The sequence below is a fragment of the Heptranchias perlo genome, chromosome 9 (assembly GCF_035084215.1).
Source record: "Heptranchias perlo isolate sHepPer1 chromosome 9, sHepPer1.hap1, whole genome shotgun sequence".
In the NCBI taxonomy this organism is placed as follows: domain Eukaryota; kingdom Metazoa; phylum Chordata; class Chondrichthyes; order Hexanchiformes; family Hexanchidae; genus Heptranchias; species Heptranchias perlo.
In genome coordinates, this window is record NC_090333.1 from 25,152,627 (window position 1) to 25,172,272 (window position 19,646).

The window sequence follows — 19,646 nt, forward strand, 5'->3', positions numbered from 1 at the left end:
TCAAGAAGCAATAAAACTGCATTCAGTAGATTTGGAAAACCTGTCTTTCAATTCTTTCCAACTATATAGAAACACGTGTTGGTAATTTTGGTTGGGGAGTTCAGAGCCCAGTAATAAGTGAAAAGAGAAACTAAACACCATCACTATAAGGAAGAATGGAAGTGAATCTTTTGAATCGAGGCTTGTAAAACCAACACCATTGTACTACCAAACTGATTCTGCACCAGCCGAAGCAACAATGTTACAAACAGCCAATGTGATTGCATATGTGTGCTCATTAATACAAGCTGGAGTGATAACTCAGCACAGAGTACATGTGTTTTCACATGTAAAATCATCAGGGAAAGCCTATACTTGATGTATTGGTACTTAAAATTTGAAGGAGGAATCTGATGGAATGCAAAACCGCTTTTGTGTTCTTTTTAGCGCTTTGATATTTTTTCTGAATAGTTGACCCTCCACCAGTCCTCTATGATCATAGATAGAAATGGATACGTGTAATTCATGAGAGCTAAGCCCCCACATTTTGCATGTATACATACATGTTCTTATGCACGCATGCATGCGCACACACATACACATCGTACCAGCATTTTGAATTACTGTAGAAGCCTCTTTAAAAGAAAACACAGCATTTTCCTACACCCTCTATAAACCAAATATAGATTTAAAATTAGTTTCTTATATAAAAAAATACTATTGAATCTCCAGTGACAATGTCCACAGCGAGTCACAGAAATGCTTGTCTTATCTGTCTCTGTCATCTTCGTGTTGGTACTTCTCTCTTTATCTGTTTTTATGTTCTGTTCTGCATCTGTTTGTCTCAATTCTTCTGCAATTTTGGGCAGGAGGTGCTGGGTCATCAGTAGGAGGAGGTGAAGCACTTAGGACACTTAGATTGTATTTAGAGTTTGTGCACCCACTCTGCACCCTATTGCAACTCTTCAGCCCACAATCACCGCCATGCTTTATGTATGTGAGTGGTAGCCCCTTTTCAACTGTGCTGCTTTGCACATACAGCTTTGTCTTATCCCATTTTCTTTAGCACCACCATCCCTGGTATGGACTGATGTACTCATCCTTATCTCATTGCCCCATCTGCCCTCCCCTTTCCCTTGGCTCCCACCCTTGCCTGCCACCATGACTGCTGCAGTCTATTTCTCCTTCACCACTCCTCCATCAGACAGAGTAAACGAGGAGAAACTGTTTCCATTGGCAGAACGGTCGGTAACCAGAGGACACAGATTTAAGGTGATCAGCAAAAGAGCCAGAGGTGACATGAGGAAACATTTTTTTACTCAGCGAGTTGTAAAGATCTGGAATGCACTGTCTGAAAGGGTGGTGGAAGCAGATTCAATAGTAACTTTCAAAAGGGAATTGGATAAATACTTGAAGGGGAAAAAAAATTACAGGGCTATGGGGAAAGAGCAGGGAAATGGGACTAAATGGATAGCTCTTTTGAAGAGCCGGCACAAGCACAATTGGCCGAATGGCCTCCTCCTGTGCTGTACCTACCATGATACTATGATCCCTATACCCAATTCCCCTCGTCTCCCACTATGACCGCAATAACCTCCCTGCATCACCTCTATTCCTCTCTTCCCACGGCCTCCCCCATCTTTCTATGAATGCAGTCACAATGAGAACAGCTCCCTCCTCCCCCGCACCTCATTCCCCATCCCCATCTCTTTTCCCTTGTTTTCTCTGACCCTTTTGTTTCTCAAAACAGAGCTGCAAAACAGGATGTTAGTTTAAAAAAAGTGCTTATAATTTCTTTATACAGAATTTGCTCTTTAAGAGCTTTTAAACAGTAATGCAAGTTCTTAATTTTGTATGTAGGAACAGTCACAAAGAGCAGCGAACAGAAGCAAGATAGAAAGAGATTTGGGTGGGATAGACCAGAAGTGGGGCTGAGAGTGAGTGCAACCAGAGGATTGACAGCCAAGGTCCAGAATCTCTGAGAAGCGGGGCTTTAGAGCCGGTGTGTGTCGGTGAATGGCTGGAGATCCCTGATACCGGAAGTGAAAGAGGGTGTGCTCCATGTAGTAGAAAGGGGGATGACCTAGACCCTTTCCTTGGTGGAGATCATTGGGTATTCATGGCAGGCTTCTGGGTGGATTCTTGCCAGCTATCGGGAGCATGCCAATGACCTAGAAAAACATCAAGGCGGTACTGCAGCAGGGTTGCTGGTGCATCAAACAAAGAGCCAAATTTAAGGGACATCAGAGCCCCAAAGACTGGGGCAGCATCTTGAGTGACTGCTTCAGCCGAGACCAAGGCCTTCTCCAGGTGGGCCCTCTCCATCCACATGCGACGTTGGGGGGCATTCCCACCACAACCCTGGCCTACTGCCATGGTTTACCTGACTGTCCTGGGGATTGGTGGGAATAGGGGTGGATGGAAGAGAAATGGGTTGGGAGCCCAGGCCCCACCCCATCGCCCACCAACATTTGCATATGGTAGGTGGGGAAGAAGCGGCCAGTAGCAGTCTTGGCTGGAGCGGGGGAGGGAAATTAAGGTTGGGACAGTAAGGCAACGGTAGGACTTGCCATCCAATTTCAGCCCTTTTTCCTCCGTTCTTCCTCCCAATTTCGGGCAAGATAGTGAAGGAAAATCCAGCCCGTATTGTCTGCTTGAACTAGGCGGGTTTGCTTCCATGAATTAGCTGATAAATGGTTCCCTTTGATGGTGAGCAGCCAAATAACATGATGATGGATATCTAATTCGTTCTCATCATATGTGTAAAATGTCAGAAAGGATATACAACCATTGCAGGGCAATGTGTGATTACCAATGTTTGAAGATGTTAATATGACTGCTTCCAAGAACTTCAAAGGAAAAACATCTTTATAACTCAGGAATCTTCTTGTGCTCTTCCGTTTACCGTTCATGGTTGCTCTAATGTATACCAGGAAAGTGTATAAAGCATCGTTAGCAACACTTGCATATGTATCACGAGATAGTGTCTTTCCAAAAGCTTGCAGAAAGAAACTGGAAGAACATTGAACTTTTGTTATGCAGTCAGCCAGTTGTATGTAATACAGATTGCTGATTATTTAGTACATTATTTTGCCTATGTTTTCTTTGGGTTTGTGATTTATTTTAATTGCAAAATAACCTGGACAGTAGTTCAGCCTGTACAAGGTGGTCTAATGTTTTCTCCATTGTTCGAGTTGACAAGAAACTTATTGGCATCCAATACATTTTCCCAGTTAACAGCCTACCGTGAATATTAGTTGTTGTCCCTGGGCTACGTTAATCTCAGTGCGGGAGAATGAAGACGCAGGTTTTGGTTCATAGGAGACCCAGTACTTACGAAAACTGTTGTCAAGCCGTTGACCGGAAAAAAAGGTGTTGAGAAAAGCCCAAACCCTGACACTTGGATCTGTTGCCTGTCTTTTTGTCTGGAATATTTGAATTGTTTTGATGTTCGTGTTGTCAAAAGTATTTACTCCGTGTGGCATAGTCCTGTTTACTGAAGTGGAACCTTTGCCTTCTAAGCTATATTAACAAGTGCTTATACAGCTGCTTTATTCAGCTCTGTCACGCTATCTCATAGTGATTTCAGGCACAATTTATTACCAAACATTCAACCTTTTGAGATTCAGAATTTAGAACTTCATAAGTTTTTACTATGTATATTAACCTTCAGAGTCATCTTGAGCTGTTTTCAGAATGGGTCATATTTTTGAATTCAGCATTTATTTATTTAAGACAAATCATGTCACCAAAATGATGACATGAGGCTTGGTCTGTATGGATGTCAAACAAGAAGTGAAGTGTTAAATACTAATTAAGCATGAACCAATGTCTAACAATTTGTCTCATTTTAGTAGCTTCCCGGGCATGTTTAGAATTGCTTTAGACTGATGTTTTTCTTCAAGTGCTGAAATCTCAATCGTTTTAAGTATGTTTTAACTAGATTTTACAACATGAGTGTGTCTGTGTGTGGATCCCTCCTGGCATTGCTCGCAATAAGTCAGAGGTTATGCTATGCAAGGGCATGCTGGAATGTTGAGGTGAGGAAGAGATTTGCAGTTCCACTGAGAGGATTCGAAAAGAAATTGGTAGAAGATCAACCTAGAAACAATGGAGTAAGTCTTTTTTTGATTGGCTGCTGGATAATAAATAAATATTATTTTCCTTACTCATTGTAGGTGAATGAATGAATTTGTTCCCCTCAAATACCACATTTACATAAAGAAGTAAAACTGCCAAGCAATTGAAACCATGTCATTAGTGCTGCAATTTGCTTTGAAGTCACATTGGGCCTTAGGAAGGACTGCCTCAGTTGTGATATTTTCATGCAGGTGATTGAGAAGCACTCAATCAACTATTTTCGTAGCTATCGAAACCAACACAACTGCTGCCTGTACAATTGACTTTGCCAAAGATTGACACTCAGTGAGAAACAGAGTCCACGCAAGTCTCTGATTCCAACTTTGCTGCAAAGAAAATAAACCATAAAAAACATTACCTTAGTTTGAACTAAGTTGTGGCAATTGAAAGACCATTGATGAACAAAACTAAACTGATGAAATCAAATTCTATGCAGACAGGAATGAGACAAAGCATCTGCTAAAGGAGATGGACAGTCTTAAGTATACCAATACTGCACCTCCGAAGAGTGCAGATGGTGCCATTCTTGTCCCTTGCAAGGTTGAGATTGCAGCAAGCAATTTGATGGACTTTTGAATAGACCATCTATCATTATGGGTGGACTCTTTAGCACGGCCATACAACAGCCACAACATAACAACATGGGTGCAATCCGCACAATTGCCGAGATTATTGAGACCATCAATGCAATAAAGACTAGCAAAGCTCCTGTACTGGATCGAATCCCTGCACCAATTTACAAGTTCACCTTACAAGGGGCTCTCACGGACTCCATTGACTCTCAAACCATTTGAGGAGCTATCCATCATTCCACGACTGCTAAATGATACAACAATTGATATCATTTTCGAACAGAAAGGAGAGGAAAGTGACTGCGGAAATTATGTTTGGATAGTAATGAATCAGTGGTCTTACTAACAGTGAGAAATGCATGTTTGAGATAATTATACCAGAAGGATTAATGTCAAAATAATTTCTATAAATGCAAGTGGTGAATGGGAAATTAAAAATAAAAGGACAACGTAGTACAATTTTAAAGCCATTTTTTTACTATATTCTAACCAAAGCACATTGAATGTTTTAATAATAGCTTTTGCATAAACAGAATTTGTCAGTAGGATTTTGATTGCTTCAGCATGGAACAAGATCTGGCTGACAGGTAATGTGGCGGTCATTGAAGTGACCCAAACAGACTTACACATTTTGAACTTCTTTCTGAGGCAAATAACTATTTGCAGCTGGAGGTGATTGTAGAAGAAGGGGAACAGTCATTTTACAATGGCAAAATGTTTCCTGAGAAGCAATATGTTAATCCTGAGGGACAGCTTTCCTTTTAAGGAATGTTTTCATCATTGTGCCAAATTTTCCCTCTTCTCTTCTACAGGGTGCCGATTCTCACTGGAATGTGGTCCTATGAATGCCAGCAGCTCTCTGATACCTCACACTAATGGTCATGCTCCATGTGTGAGTTGCAGAGGCTGCTCACCCATGAAGGGGAGGATCAGGCTCGATAGTGATTAGGATTGGGAATCCTGGGTGATTTTGTTTCAGTAGTCCAATGATGCCAAGGCGAATTGTAGCACCCCAGTTGCTGCCCTGGCTGAGATTAGCTAACTCAGCACAGAGTGGGAACTTAACCTGGAACTCTTTGGTCTATATGATTTACTGGTAACACTAGCTGTTGCTTTCCCCATTTGGCCAGAGGGGTGCTGTTTTCTACAGAAAAAAAATTGCTGTGAATTTCTGAGAAATGGGTGTTTTCAGTTTTGTTAGCTTTCAATCAAGTGCACCTGATTGTGCTTGATAACTTGCTATATTGCACGTCAGCCTGTTCCATGATTAGGTGCTCTTTCACTGGATTCGTTCAGGACCCGTGACTGGCTCAGGGCCCCATTCAATTGCACAGGTTACACGGCCCTACTACTCCTTTGGGTATAGGTTGGTGCTCTCTGATCTGTATGCATGTTGTTCACTCTTGCACTTTTGTATCATTAACTTTAAGCACCATCTTGGCAGAAGGTGGCACGTACCTGTTTAATATCTGCAATTTTAACTTCAGGTCCTATGTTATTGTCAGGTACCAGTGTCTCACTTGGGTGTCTGGCTCGTGCATGTAAACAAAGGCAAGCAAGCTCAAGTAACAACCAGTTCTGCAAGGATAACTCTGGTTGAAAGACAGATACTCTGTTGCCTGTGCTACTGAGCTACTGAGTTAGCCTTATGGTAAAGTATCTTGGAAATGCACCACATTTTCAGAGCTCCCAATAAGATGAAACAAATGTTGGCTAGATAACCAACTGATACACTGGAAAATGATGCGTTATATCTTTCACATCATTGTTATTTGGAACTAGACTTCTCTGGTTTGTAATGGGACAGCTTTTGAACAGTAGTTACATTAATTTCTTTATCTTTAAATTAATACTTAGGGTGTACGGACACTAAAATTTTGGAGTGTAAGCCTGGAATTAGGTCGCAACATGGCTCTAGAACAAAGCAAAGTGACACTCCTTCCTCTAGGGAAACTGCAAAGTCAAGTTGCTTCACACTAATTCTAGTGTAAATGCACCTTCACTGTATCTGCTTTATATCCAGTTACTACAGACATGTTGCATAGACATTAGTAATGTGTTACAAAACTAGAATTTAGCTAAGGAGGTCAAGTAACATCAGAAATCAAAGCATAAACTGTTTATAAAGAAAGAACTTGCATTTATGTAGCACCTTATGTCCTCAGGACATCCCAAACCACAACTGGTCAATTACTTTTGAAATGCAGTCACTGTTGTTTAGTCAAATACAGCAGCCAATTTGTGCACAGCAAGGTGCCATAAACAACAAATGAAATGAATGTTGATCTGTTTTCAAGTAGTGCCATGGAATATTTTGCATCCACCAGAAAAACCAGATGGGGCTTTAGTTTAATGCCTCATCGAAAGATGGTGCCTCTGACAATATATTGCTCCTTTACTACTGCACTGGTGTAGGGTTTGAATCCACAATATTTTGACTCAGAAATAAGAGTGCCACCAACAGAATCAAAATGACAACACGGCATCTGTTGAACTCTGAATTTGATTCATCCATTAGTATTAATTATGCATTTTGTTCGTTCAAAAACCTTTTTTACCTTTTTGTGGTGGTGTCAGCTTTCAGCACTGAGACTGAAGACAGGAATACATAAATTCTACTGCATCACAGGACAAGACCTGTAGCATTACAAATCTTTTTAGTATGTAAGCAGTGCTGCAGTAATACAAAGAAGACACCAGAAAGTATTTTATCATTGTTGCACTTTTGACTTTTTTCTTTTGTCTTGTGTTTCAGATTCTCAAAACCAGCACCAATGTTTCTTGATAACACCTTCAAGCGATGGTCGAAACTCAAAGACTTTGTTCCTCCATTTGGAATCAAAGGGCAAGGTACTGTTGCAGCACAAGGTTTGGAACCCCGATTTTGAATTCTGTGACATAGGGAATTTGCGGGAATAATGGGGAGGGGAGTGATCAAATATCTTAAATTTTTTTGTTTCTTTCTCCCCCACCCATCCCCTTTGTGATTAACATTGGTTCCTCCCCTCCCCCCCCCCCCCCCCCCCCACCTCCGCAACACAAACAATTTTCCAAGGGAAGGACAAGCAAGTCATTTGTTCTATGGGTTCTGCCTGTACTGCTGCATAACCAACAGGGACACATTGTTGCCACCCACCTGTTTTATCTGTTGCTTCTGATTGTTGTCAGTCTTCAGCTGCTGTTTAGGAAAAGTGCTCTGAGCATGCACCAGAATAGGTTTTCATGCATGGGCCAAGGGGAAACCTTGAGACAGTCTGCAATTCCGTGGGATCAGTTAATTAATAATAATAGTCCTACAACCAGGTCTCCTCCAATGCGGGATACACAAAGTTGTTCTATTTACGCTACCGATGAACTGCTGAATAAGGTCCTATTTCATTTTTGTACTTGTGCAATCTAATATAAATGGTCAGACTTTTAAAAAAAAAACTGGTAAGAAATCTCTTGTCATTTAATTTTAACTGTGTAGTTGAAATGTAATTTGAAGTACCACAGAAGCTGAAGTTTTGCAGTAAATTTATATGAACAGCCACTGCTTGGTCCTAATGTCCCTCAATTCTAATGGCACTTTTGCGATGAAAATAAATGAATAATTAAGCCACTCCTCCACCCCCCCCCTCCCTCCCCCCCCCCCCCCCCAGCCCTTGGTGTCAGATTGATAGTTTATAACTCAAGGCAGACTCAGCCACAATAGGGTAACTGCACATATGCAAAAGTTGTGCATGTGTGTTCATGACAAATTGGCTGGAAGCTTCTCTGTTGTTAGGATGAGGTCCATACAGGTCACCAGTGGTGAAAGTGCTTATTGAAAGTGGTGGGCAGAGTGGCCTGCCCACTCAAGATATTGCCCAAGTGGAAAATCTAGGTCACAGTCTCTGATGGTGCGTAAAGTGAAATGACTTCTCACGCAATTCTTATTCAGAGTGGGTCGATATTTTTAATATTCCTTCAGCTCTAATCATTACCTTCGCTTTTCTGCACCCCTTCCCCAGTGACCAGTCTGATAGTCTGACCGCATGTGTAGGAGCTGTCGTATCCTAATAGAGTAGTATATTTTCACTTGTCCAATGCATTGTTTACAGAAAGAGTTTTACTTACATTTTATTGAAAATGATTCTCATACTAACATTTGATTTTATAAATATTAGAATGATATTAAATGAGAGTGTCTCATTCTAATAAAGATGCTATTTGCAACTATTCTAACCCATCTTGGACAAACCATCAAATTGGAAAGTAACTTGAAGTTTCAGGGGATTTATAGCCAACGTTCTTTCATAAAAGAGAGATCTGATATAATCTAATTTGTGCCCCTTTTGGCACCATGGGAACCACGATCTGTAGAATACAACAGGGTATGAGTGAATAATGTGCATTATAATGCTGGCTTGATACCCCAGGGCTTATTGTTGGAAATTCTACCTGTGGCTATTCACCTCCCTCAGAAGATGAAATAAGTTGGCAAGAGCTCGTGGTTCTGCAAGTTATGTATAATCTGTTAGAAAGAATAGGCTTGCTGAGCTTAATACCCCTTTCTCATTCAAAGCTGTAGGAACTTATATATTGGCTCATGAAAAAATGTGATTCTTCGACTGAAAAACTACAGGTGTTTCACAGTGCCATTTTACTAGGTTGCTCACGTCTTTTGTTTACATCATAGTTGCAGTTATACAGACTATTAACTAACATTTTTTTCTTTGTAGCGGTTGTAGGACATCTTTTAGATGCATATTATTTATAATGTTAAGTTCAGTTGCTTTATATACTTCATCCCGTTATCTTTATATTATAATATGCTCACTTACTGACAGAAGAATAAACACAGCAAATCGACCCTTGTTTACCTAGTCAATCTACTATTCTTTCTTTACAAACATATCAGATGGATAGCTGGCTATTGTTGTATTGATTTATTTCTCACTGCACCCCCAGCAAACACTGATTACTCTTAATCATGCTTACTCTGTAAAAATTTGCGATAACCTTTTCCGTTTTTGTATTTAGATCAGTGTGTAATTAGAATAATTTCCAGCATTAGATTTTTGTGAGGGAATTTGTTATCTTTATGTTGACAAGAAGTTATGGGGCTGTACAATAAGAACTTGTATTTATATAGTGCCTTTAATGTAGAAAAAGTCCCATGACGCTTAACAGAAGCTTAACCAGGCAAAAATTGACAGCTAAAGGAGGAGATATTAGGAGGTGTGACTTAAAGCTTAGTCAGAGGTAAGTTTTAAGGAGGATCTTAAAGGAGGAGAGAGAGGTGGAGAGGTTAGGGAGAAAATTCCAGAGCTTAGGGCCTAGACGGCTGAAGGCATAGCTGCCAATAGTGGTGCAAAGGGATTGGGGGGATGTACAAGAGGCCAGAGTCAGAGGAAAGCACACTTGTAGGGCTGGAGGAGGTTATAGACATAGGAAGGGGCAAGGCCATGAAGAGATTTGAATTTTAAATTGGAGGCATTGGGGGTTGGGGCCAGTGTGGGACAGTGAATACAAGGGTGATGGGTGAGCGGGATTTGGTGCAAGTTAGGATATGGGCAACAGAGGTTTGGATGAGTTGAAGTTTATGGAGGGTGGAGGATGGGAGGAAAGCCAAGAGAACATCTGAATAGTCAAGCCTGGAGATGACAAAGGCATGGATGAGGGCTTTGGCAATCACTTGTTGGAGATGAGGTTGGGGAAAGGGGGGAAGTGGAGAGGGGTTTAAGGAGATGGTTGGTCATGGAGAAAAGAAAAGTGGGTTACCTTTGCTCTCCATGGTGATCCTAAAGTAGAGAGCAATTTTGGCAGAGGAGAGTGAGGCCTGATACCGTTCAAACAATCAATTTTTTTGAAGTGCAGCAACTGTTGTTAAGTTGGCAATTGTGGCTGCTATTTTGCATTAGCAATGTCCCACATATAGCTATGAGATAAAAGACCAATCTCGCTTTTTTAGCTGGTATATGATGAGGGAAGAATGGTGCCCAGGAAATTGAGAGAACTCCTTGCTCCTCTTAGAAAAGCATCATGGGACCTTTAACATCCAATGCACAGGACAGCATTTCAATAGTTCATAGTACAACGATTGCAGGATGGTTGATAGCGCTTCTTTAGTCCTTCACTAGAGTGCCAGTCAAGACTATGCGCTCAGGCTCTGAAAAGGGTTTCAATCCCACAGCCTTCTGTCCTAGAGGTGAGTTCCAACGCAATAGAAAACAACACATTGTACATTAAAAGTGGAGTGTTCACTTCATTGCAGTTATCATGACATCTGCGTTTATATTTAATACTGATGATGTACATAAATGTGTTTGAGAGTTTTTACAGCCATCTACTTAGGGAGGGGTTGACCTCTTGGAATGAGGGTTCTTGATTTACAATCACAGCAGTTTCTGGGTTTGCTGGGTGGTTAATCTTGAATTGAGGAATTGTGACCTGAAATTGACAAATTTAGAATGTCAGAGAAGGGTATAACGCATGCCACTATTGTGAAATGTTGGACTTTTCTTTCTAACAGTTGTATACATGACAGTTACTTGATAACCACCTCATCACCTAATGAATAGACTTCTGGATTCCAGAGCCCCACAAGTATTTTAAAACATGTTGTTCTGACAATTGCATTGTACAATTTCAAGTTGCCAGCTCCTGAATACTTTGGAAATACATTGCATTTTTATGATGACAACCAAATTATTACATTATAAATTGTGCATTTTTTAATCACTACAAGAGAAGCAGGAGTGCCCACTTAACTTCTCGCCAGGATCTGCCTTCTCTATGCTAAATAATTCAGACAGTAGCAACAGCCAACTTCAGGACTGATACTGTATCAGTGTGTTACAGCTGTCATTACTCATGTAAGTTTTCTCTGTCTCCACATATTGCAGCTGTAGTTAACTCTGAGATGACTGGATTTAAATATTTTTAACTGGCGTCACCAGAATATTTTCTGTCGCTAATGCCAATGCAGTTCAGTCCACTTTAAGGGGACATGTCATGATGCATGTAAAAGTCTTGGAAAGTAACGCTCCTTGGTCTGTAAGTATGAAGCACACATATGATGATGTTCAAAATGATGATGTCGATGTCAACGAACAGTGAGCTAATTGGAATATCTGGCAACCAAAAGTTGCATCAGATTATATTTGTAAAATCATCCCATTTGCAGCAATCTGCTTGTTAGAATTTTTTTAATTATTTGTTCTCAGGACGTGGCCAACACTGGCAAGGCAGCATTTACTGCACATTCCTAGTTACCTTCTTGAATCACTGCAGTCCATGTGGCAATGATGCGCCTACCACCGGTTAAGACAGAGAATTCCAGGATCTTGGCCCAGCAGCAGTGAAGGGGCAGCGATATATGTCCTGTCAGCGTGATGTATAATTTGAAGGTGATGATGTTCCCAAGACATTGCTGCTTTTGTCCTTCTCAGTGCATGAGGTCCCGGGGTGGGGGGGAGGTGCTGTTGAAGTATGCTTGGTGAGTTGCTGCAGTGCACAGTGTAGATCATACATAGTGTAGCAACAGTGCACCAGTGATGAAGGCGGATATTGAATCCGGTGGGGCGGCAATTAAACAAACTACCCTGATGTGGAATTATGAGGAAAAGTGCAAAAAAAACTTGGACTCTTGAGGCGTGGAAGGACACATATGAGAGGGGACCTCATTGAGGTGGATAGCATATTAAGTAGAATATAAAAGTAGAAACTTGTAAAAGATAAGTTCAGGACTGCTGCCAGAATGTACATCTTGCAGAAAGTGTGATTAATATCTAGAAGGATATTCTGGATAGGATAGTGGAGGCAAAACTCTGGAACCATTCAAGTTGAATACTGTGATGAGGGCCTCCTGTTAAGTGCGCATTGAAAAGGGAATTCAGAGTCCAGAGCACTGTTCAGTTGCATTATGGGGAAACCCGGTAATTTGCATCAAAAATGTGGTCTTAGTGAGCATTGGACACAGTTGTTACACAAGTTTCTTTTCTTTTGTTCAATCGATGTGGGTGACATTAACTAGGCAGTACTTATTGCCTATCCCTGGTTGACTTAAGAGTGTTAAATTTCAACCATATAGTGTGGTACTGTAGTCACATGTAGGCCAGACTAGGTAGGGGTGGCATGTTCCCTTCCCTGGAGGGCATTAATGAACCAGTTGGATTTTTATGACAATCCATCAACTTTCATGGTAATTTTCTGCTGCCGGCCCACAAGTTACCAGATTTATTGAATTCAGTTTCACAACTTGCCATGGTGGAATTTGAATTCATTGCCTCTGGATTGTTAGTCCAGTACCATAACTACTAGGCTATCGTACTCTTGTTAGACTTGCTGCCTGCATTTCCCTGTGCTTATCGCATCGGGTGCAGGGTAGGCATCAAGCTTCTGAGCCCAGCTCTATCAGATATTTCCTTTTGTATTCACTCATAATGTCATTTAGTTGCTTTCTTGTATGTTGACCTTTGAATTAATTTTAATGTTTTTTTCGTTATTTGTGTTTTTGCTTGTATTGCTTTCTCTCATAGTTGTTGGTCTGCAATTCAAAAAATAAAAAAACTACAGTTCCCATAATGCTACTTGCTTCCATAATTAACTTGTGGAATGTGAAGGGTTAAACATCTGCTGGCAGCCTTTCAGCTGTGTTTGCCTTGTTTTCTTCTTTACATCTAAGTGAAGACAAATAATTGAATCTTGAGTGGATTCGTTGACAGGATCTAATACTATAGTGTTTCAGGGGTCAGAAAAAGTGAGGAATCTGCAATGCATTTGAAGCAAGCATGTCTGAAATGCAGCTCTATTGTACACAACATCACCACATTATTACATTCTTTTATCACTCTCAGCTTGTCAGATAAGAAATATGTGTTATGAGGTTATATATCTTTATGCGGGCCTATTTATCAATAAGCAGGCATATAAAGTATAAACTTTTTTTTAAAAAAGGGAAAAGCAGAGGAAGCACAGACATTCTATTTTGATGATGTTCTTCGGAGTTTTTCTGTGCCAGCTGGATAACTATCTGCCGGAATAAGTATATATTGTATCGAAAATAACTTTGAAACAGAAAAACATTGCAATATCACTGTGATACTATGTAGTCTCTATCTTAAATCTGACATAAAAACATAAGAAATAGGAGCAGGAGTAGGACATACGACCCCTCGAGTCTGCTTCGCCATTCATCAAAATCATGGCTGATCTTCTACCTCAACTCCACTTGCCCACTCTAACCCCATATCCCTTGATTCCCTTCATGTCCAAAAATCTATTGATCTCAGTCTTGAACATACTCAATGACTGAGCATCCACAGTTCTTTGGAGTAGAGAATTCTAAAGATTCACAACCTTCTGAGTGAAGAAATATTTCCTCATCTCAGTCCTAAATGGCCGACCCCTTCGATTTTCGAAGTGCTATGTTACTATGTCCCCGACTTCTACACTCTCCAGCCAGGGACAACAGTCTCTCAGCATCTACCCTGTCAAGGTCTCTATTTTATACGTTTCAATGAGATCACCTCTCATTCTTCTAAACTCCAGAGAATATAGACCCATTTTACTCAATCTCTCCTCATAGAACAGCCATCTTATCCCAGGAATCAATCTAGTGAACTTTTGTTGCACCCCCTCTAAGGCAAGTATATCCTTCCTTAGGTAAGGAGACCAAAACTGTAGAGAGTACTCCAGATGTGGTCTCACCAGAGCCCTATATAATTGCAGCAACACCTCCTTATCCTTATACTCCAACCCCCTTGCAATAAAGGCTAACATACCATTTGCCTTACTAATTGCTTGCTGTACCTGCATGTTGACTTTCTGTGATTTGTGTACAAGGACATCCAAATCCCTCTGATTACTAAAATTTCTTGGTCTCTCACCTTTTAAAATATATTGTTTTTCTATTCTTCCTGCCAAAGTGGATAATTTCATATTTCTCCACATTATACTTCATCTGCCACCTTCTCACCCACTTACTTAACCTGTCTATATCCCTTTGCAGATTCTTTATGTCCTCTTCACAGCTTACTTTCCCACCTAGCTTTGTATCGTCAGCAAACTTGGATACATTACACTCAGTCCCCTCATCTAAGTCATTGATATAAATTGCAAAACAGCTGAGACCCAAGCACTGATCCTTGCGGCACCCCACTTGTTACAACCTGCCAACCCGAAAATGACCCGTTTATTCCTACTCTCTGTTTTCTATCCCTTAACCAATCCTCAATCCATACCAATATATTACCCCCAATCCCATGAGCCCTAATCTTGTGTAACAACCTCTTGTGTGACACCTTATTGAATGCCTTTTGAAAATCCAAATATTCTACATCCACTGTTTCCCCTTTATCTACCCTGCTAGTTACAGCCTCAAAAAACTCTAATAGATTTGTCAAACATGATTTCCCTTTCATAAAACCGTGTTGACTCTGCCTAATCATATAATGATTTTCGAAGTGCTATGTTACTATGTCCTTAATAATAGGTTCTAGCAATTTCCCTACTACTAATGTCAGGCTAACTGGCCTATAGTTCCCTGCTTTCTCTCTCCCTCCTTTCTTGAATAGTGGGTTTATATTTGCTACCTTCCAATCCACGGGACTGTTCTAGAATCTAGGGAATTGTGGAAGATCAGAACCAATGCATCCACTATCTCTGCAGCCACTCTAGGATGTAGGCCATCAGATCCAGGGGATTTGTCAGCTTTTAGTTCCATTAATGCCTCCAGTATTTTTTCTGCACTAATCTTAATTTAAGTTCCTCACACTCATTAGACCCTTGGTTCCCCACTATTTCCAGTATGTATTTTGTGTCTTCTATTGTGAAGACAGATACAAAATATTTGTTTAATGTCTCTGCCTCCAAGGGACTCACGTTTACTTTTGTTAATCTCTTCCTTTTTACATACTTGTAGAAGCTCTTACATAAACCCATAACACCTAGGTACCACAGGATGCTCAGCTCAGCACACCCAGCACATAATGGTAAGAAAGCAAAATGTAGATTTTCTAAGTAAAAAAAAAAATATGCATTATGTAAAATAACAAATGCCTGGGAATAAATTAAAGGCTGTGATTCTGTCTCTAGGTTTTCTTTACTGCCAACCACTTCTTTAAACCCTCTCCCCTGCTCCATCCACCCTCACATCTAATGACAACTTCGAGATGCTCATGGACTTCTTCGTCTACAAGACAGAGATCATTGCTCAGCTGTTCCTCTTCCCCGTTCCAACTAGGCTAGCTCCCTTGCACTGCATCCCTGAGCCCCCATCTCTCTCTAGTTTCTCCCCATCTCTCCCTGCCTTCTCCAAACTCATCTGGTCCTACTTCCTGCTCCCTTGACCTCGACCCACTGAACCGCTGACCATCTGTCTCCCTTTCCTGACTTGCATACAAACTGATGTGGAGATGCCGGTGATGGACTGGGGTTGACAATTGTAAACAATTTTACAACGCCAAGTTATAGTCCAGCAATTTTATTTTAAATTCACAAGCTTTCGGAGGAGGAAGGAGGTAGCCTCCGAAAGCTTGTGAATTTAAAATAAAATTGCTGGACTATAACTTGGTGTTGTAAAATTGTTTACAATTGCATACAAACTGACATTGTAAATGGTTCCTTCTCCTCCAGCACTGCCCTCCTCCCTTTCAAAACCGCAGTCATCACTCCCTCCTCTCTGAGGCCTTGTGAACATGTTACTTCCCAGATTCGTGCCCATTTCTCTGGCAAATCCCAATTTGAATCCCCGTAATCAGGCTTCCACCTCTCCTACAGCGCCCAAACAGTCTTAACCAAAATCACAAATGACAGCCACTGTGATTGTGATAGTGGTGCATTATCTCTTATTGTCTTCAACCTCTCTACTACCTTTGACATGGTCAACCACACCATTCTCCTCCAAAACCTTTGCTGTGTTGGCCAGCTCGGTGGGACTGGACTGCCCTTCCTTGGTTTCACTTATCTATTTGTTCATAGCCAAAGCATCTCTCCCCAGCCCCATACAAATCACTTTGGGGGCCCCCCAGGATCCAGTCTTGATGCCCCCTCTTCCTCATCTACATACTGCCTCTTGGCAACACTATCCACAGACATAGGGTCAGCTTCCACTAGTATGCTGATGACATCCAGCATACTAGTGGAAGCTTTTCCACCACCTCTCTCAACCCCTCCTCTGCATCTGTGCTGTCATCCAGTCTTGGATGTGTTTTAGCTTGATCCAGCCACCTACTGGGACAACCAAAGCTGCAAACTTCCACCCCCACCATAAGCTTTGCTCCCTCGTCACCTATGCCACCCCTTTTCTGAAGCCACTGTCTCAGGCTGACCAGATTGTCGCAACCTTGGTGTAATTTCTAACTCTAAGCTGAGTTACCAACCCCTAAGTCTTCCCCCACAAAGATTGCTGACTTGCACCTCCAATTACATTGTTGCCTCCACCCTTTTGTTTTTGCCCATCTGCCACTGAAACCCTCATATATGCCTTTGTCACCTCTGACTCAATTACTGCATTGCTTTGCTTGTTGGCCTCTCATCCTCCTTAATAAACTTTAGCTCATCCAAAACTCACCTCACACCAAGTTCCACTCATCCATCACTCCATCCTCACTAAGTCCACCAGCTCCTCAAATTTAACATTTTTGTTCTGCTCTTAAAATTCCTCCATGACCTTGCCCCTCCCTATTTCTGTATACTTATTATGCCATACAAGCCCCTTCCTTCTGAACACTTTATTCATCTGACTTTGACCTCTTGTGCATCCCCCCCTCTCTCTCTCTTCTGTGCCTTCAGCCGCTTGGGTCCTACTCTCAGAATTCTCTCCCTAAACCCCCCCCCCCCCATCCCCTCATTTAAGATTCCTTAAAATTCACTTCTTTGAATGATGCAACTTAATCTCTACTTTCTTCGCATGGTATCCATTGTCCTCACATTTCTGTGAAGCATCATGGGATATTTTTCTATGTTAAATTCCTCAAGAGGACACAGCAGAATATTGGGACACAGAAGTGTGGGTTGTATGAGTACATGAGATAGTTGCATGTACAATACTTCATATTACTATATTTCGCAACATAAGATCTTTAGTAATGATTAAATAATTTAGCAGTTCAATTATGTCGGGTTGGATTTTGTGGCAGCCTGGTAATCTAACTGATGTTTCTTAGGCTGCTGATTACATCCCTGTGCCAAGTTTGGAATGATTCATTTATTCCTGAAGCATGGCTGTGAGATAGAACCCATCATCAAAACATAGTATTTCATTACGATGGAGGGTGGTAGAAGGATGGGCTAACTTATATCACCACAACTTATTTAAAGTGTGTATCATGATGTCTAGTTCTGTAATGATCTTATGAGCACCTGTGAAGGAATCTCTCAGTTAAAGGACCGCTTCTGGAGCTGCAAGGTTTTGTGGGGAAAGGTTTAGAAGAAAATCACGACAACAGAACCACAGTAATTGCAAGAGATTAATGTAGACCGAGTCATCTCGAGCATCACAATTTTGAGCAAATTGTGACAGCGTAATCTGTAACTAACAATAAGGTTAGTACCAAGTGTTGGCAATGGTATAACTGTGCACTGTAACATGGATTGTTGATTTTTGGCCAGATTGAGTATCTCATCTCGATCAAATTAGCTGAGTAGATTCTGGGCCGCTTTTGTATACTTCAAAGAAATAACCAAGTAATATTTGCATATGCCTTGTCTCAGAACTTCTGGCAGTATATGCAATAAATGAGGGAAGAGAGAGAAAAATAAATAATGACTGGGGGAATGATACTATTATCTCTGTTCCACAATATTACAATTATTATTGACAATGCTTTTGATTATAATATAATTAAAATAATTATCCAACTGGTGCCAACCTGGTGAAGCTACAACTCAGGACTACATGCATGCTAAACAGCGGAAGCAACATTCTATAGACAGAGCTAAGCGATTCCACAACCAATAGATCAGATCAAAGCTCTGCAGTCCTGCCACATCCAGTCGTGAATGATGGTGGACAATTAAACAACTAACGGGAGGAGGAGGCTCTGCAAACATCCCCATCCTCAATGATGGCTGAGTCCAGCACGTGAGTGCAAAAGACAAGGCTGAAGCGTCTGCAACCATCTTCAGCCAGAAGTGCCGAGCAGATGATCCACCTCGGCCTCCTCCTGATATACCCACCATCACAGAAGTGAGCCTTCAACCAATTTGATTCACTCCACTTGATATTAAGAAACAGCTGAGTGCACTGGATACAACCAAGGCTATGGGCTCCAACAACATCCTGGCTGTAGTGCTGAAGAATTGTGCTCCAGAACTAGCTACGCCTCGAGCCAAACTGTTCCAGTACAGCTACAACACTGGCATCTACCCGACAATGTGGAAAATTGCCCAGGTATGTTCTGTCCACAAAAACCAGGACAAATCCAATCCGGCCAATTACCGCCCCATCAGTCTACTCTCAATCATCAGCAAAGTGATGGAAGGTGTCGTCGACAGTGCTATCAAGTGGCACTTACCAATAACCTGCTCACCGATGCTCAGTTTGGGTTCCGCCAGGACCACTCGGTTCCAGACCTTATTACAGCCTTGGTCCAAACATGGACAAAGAACTGAGTTCCAAAGGTGAGGTGAGAGTGACTGCCCTTGACATCAAGGCAGCATTTGACCGAGTGTGGCACCAAGGAGCCCTAGTAAAATTGAAGTCAGTGGGAATCAGGGGGAAAACTCTCCAGAGGCTGGAGTCATACCTAGCACAAAGGAAGATGGTAGTGGTTGTTGGAGGCCAATCATCTCAGCCCCAGGACATTGCTGCAGGAATTCCTCAGGGCAGTGTCCTAGGCCCAACCATCTTCAGCTGCTTAATCAATGACCTTCCCTCCATCATAAGGTCAGAAATGGGGATGTTCGCTGATGATTGCACATTGTTCAGTTCCATTCGCAACCCCTCAGATAATGAAGCAGTCCATGCCCGCATGCAGCAAGACCTGG

General features: G+C 41.5%; 1 protein-coding gene across 2 annotated transcripts in view; it reads left to right on the top strand.

The window, feature by feature from the left end:
- Positions 1-19,646, top strand: part of LOC137325204 (CMP-N-acetylneuraminate-beta-1,4-galactoside alpha-2,3-sialyltransferase-like) — a 401,305-nt gene that overhangs the window by 171,069 nt on the left and 210,590 nt on the right. For both annotated transcript variants that reach the window (XM_067990038.1, XM_067990039.1), the window contains one exon: positions 7,447-7,541. In XM_067990038.1, the coding sequence (XP_067846139.1) occupies positions 7,447-7,541 (95 nt within the window). The remainder of the gene's footprint in view (positions 1-7,446; positions 7,542-19,646) is intronic.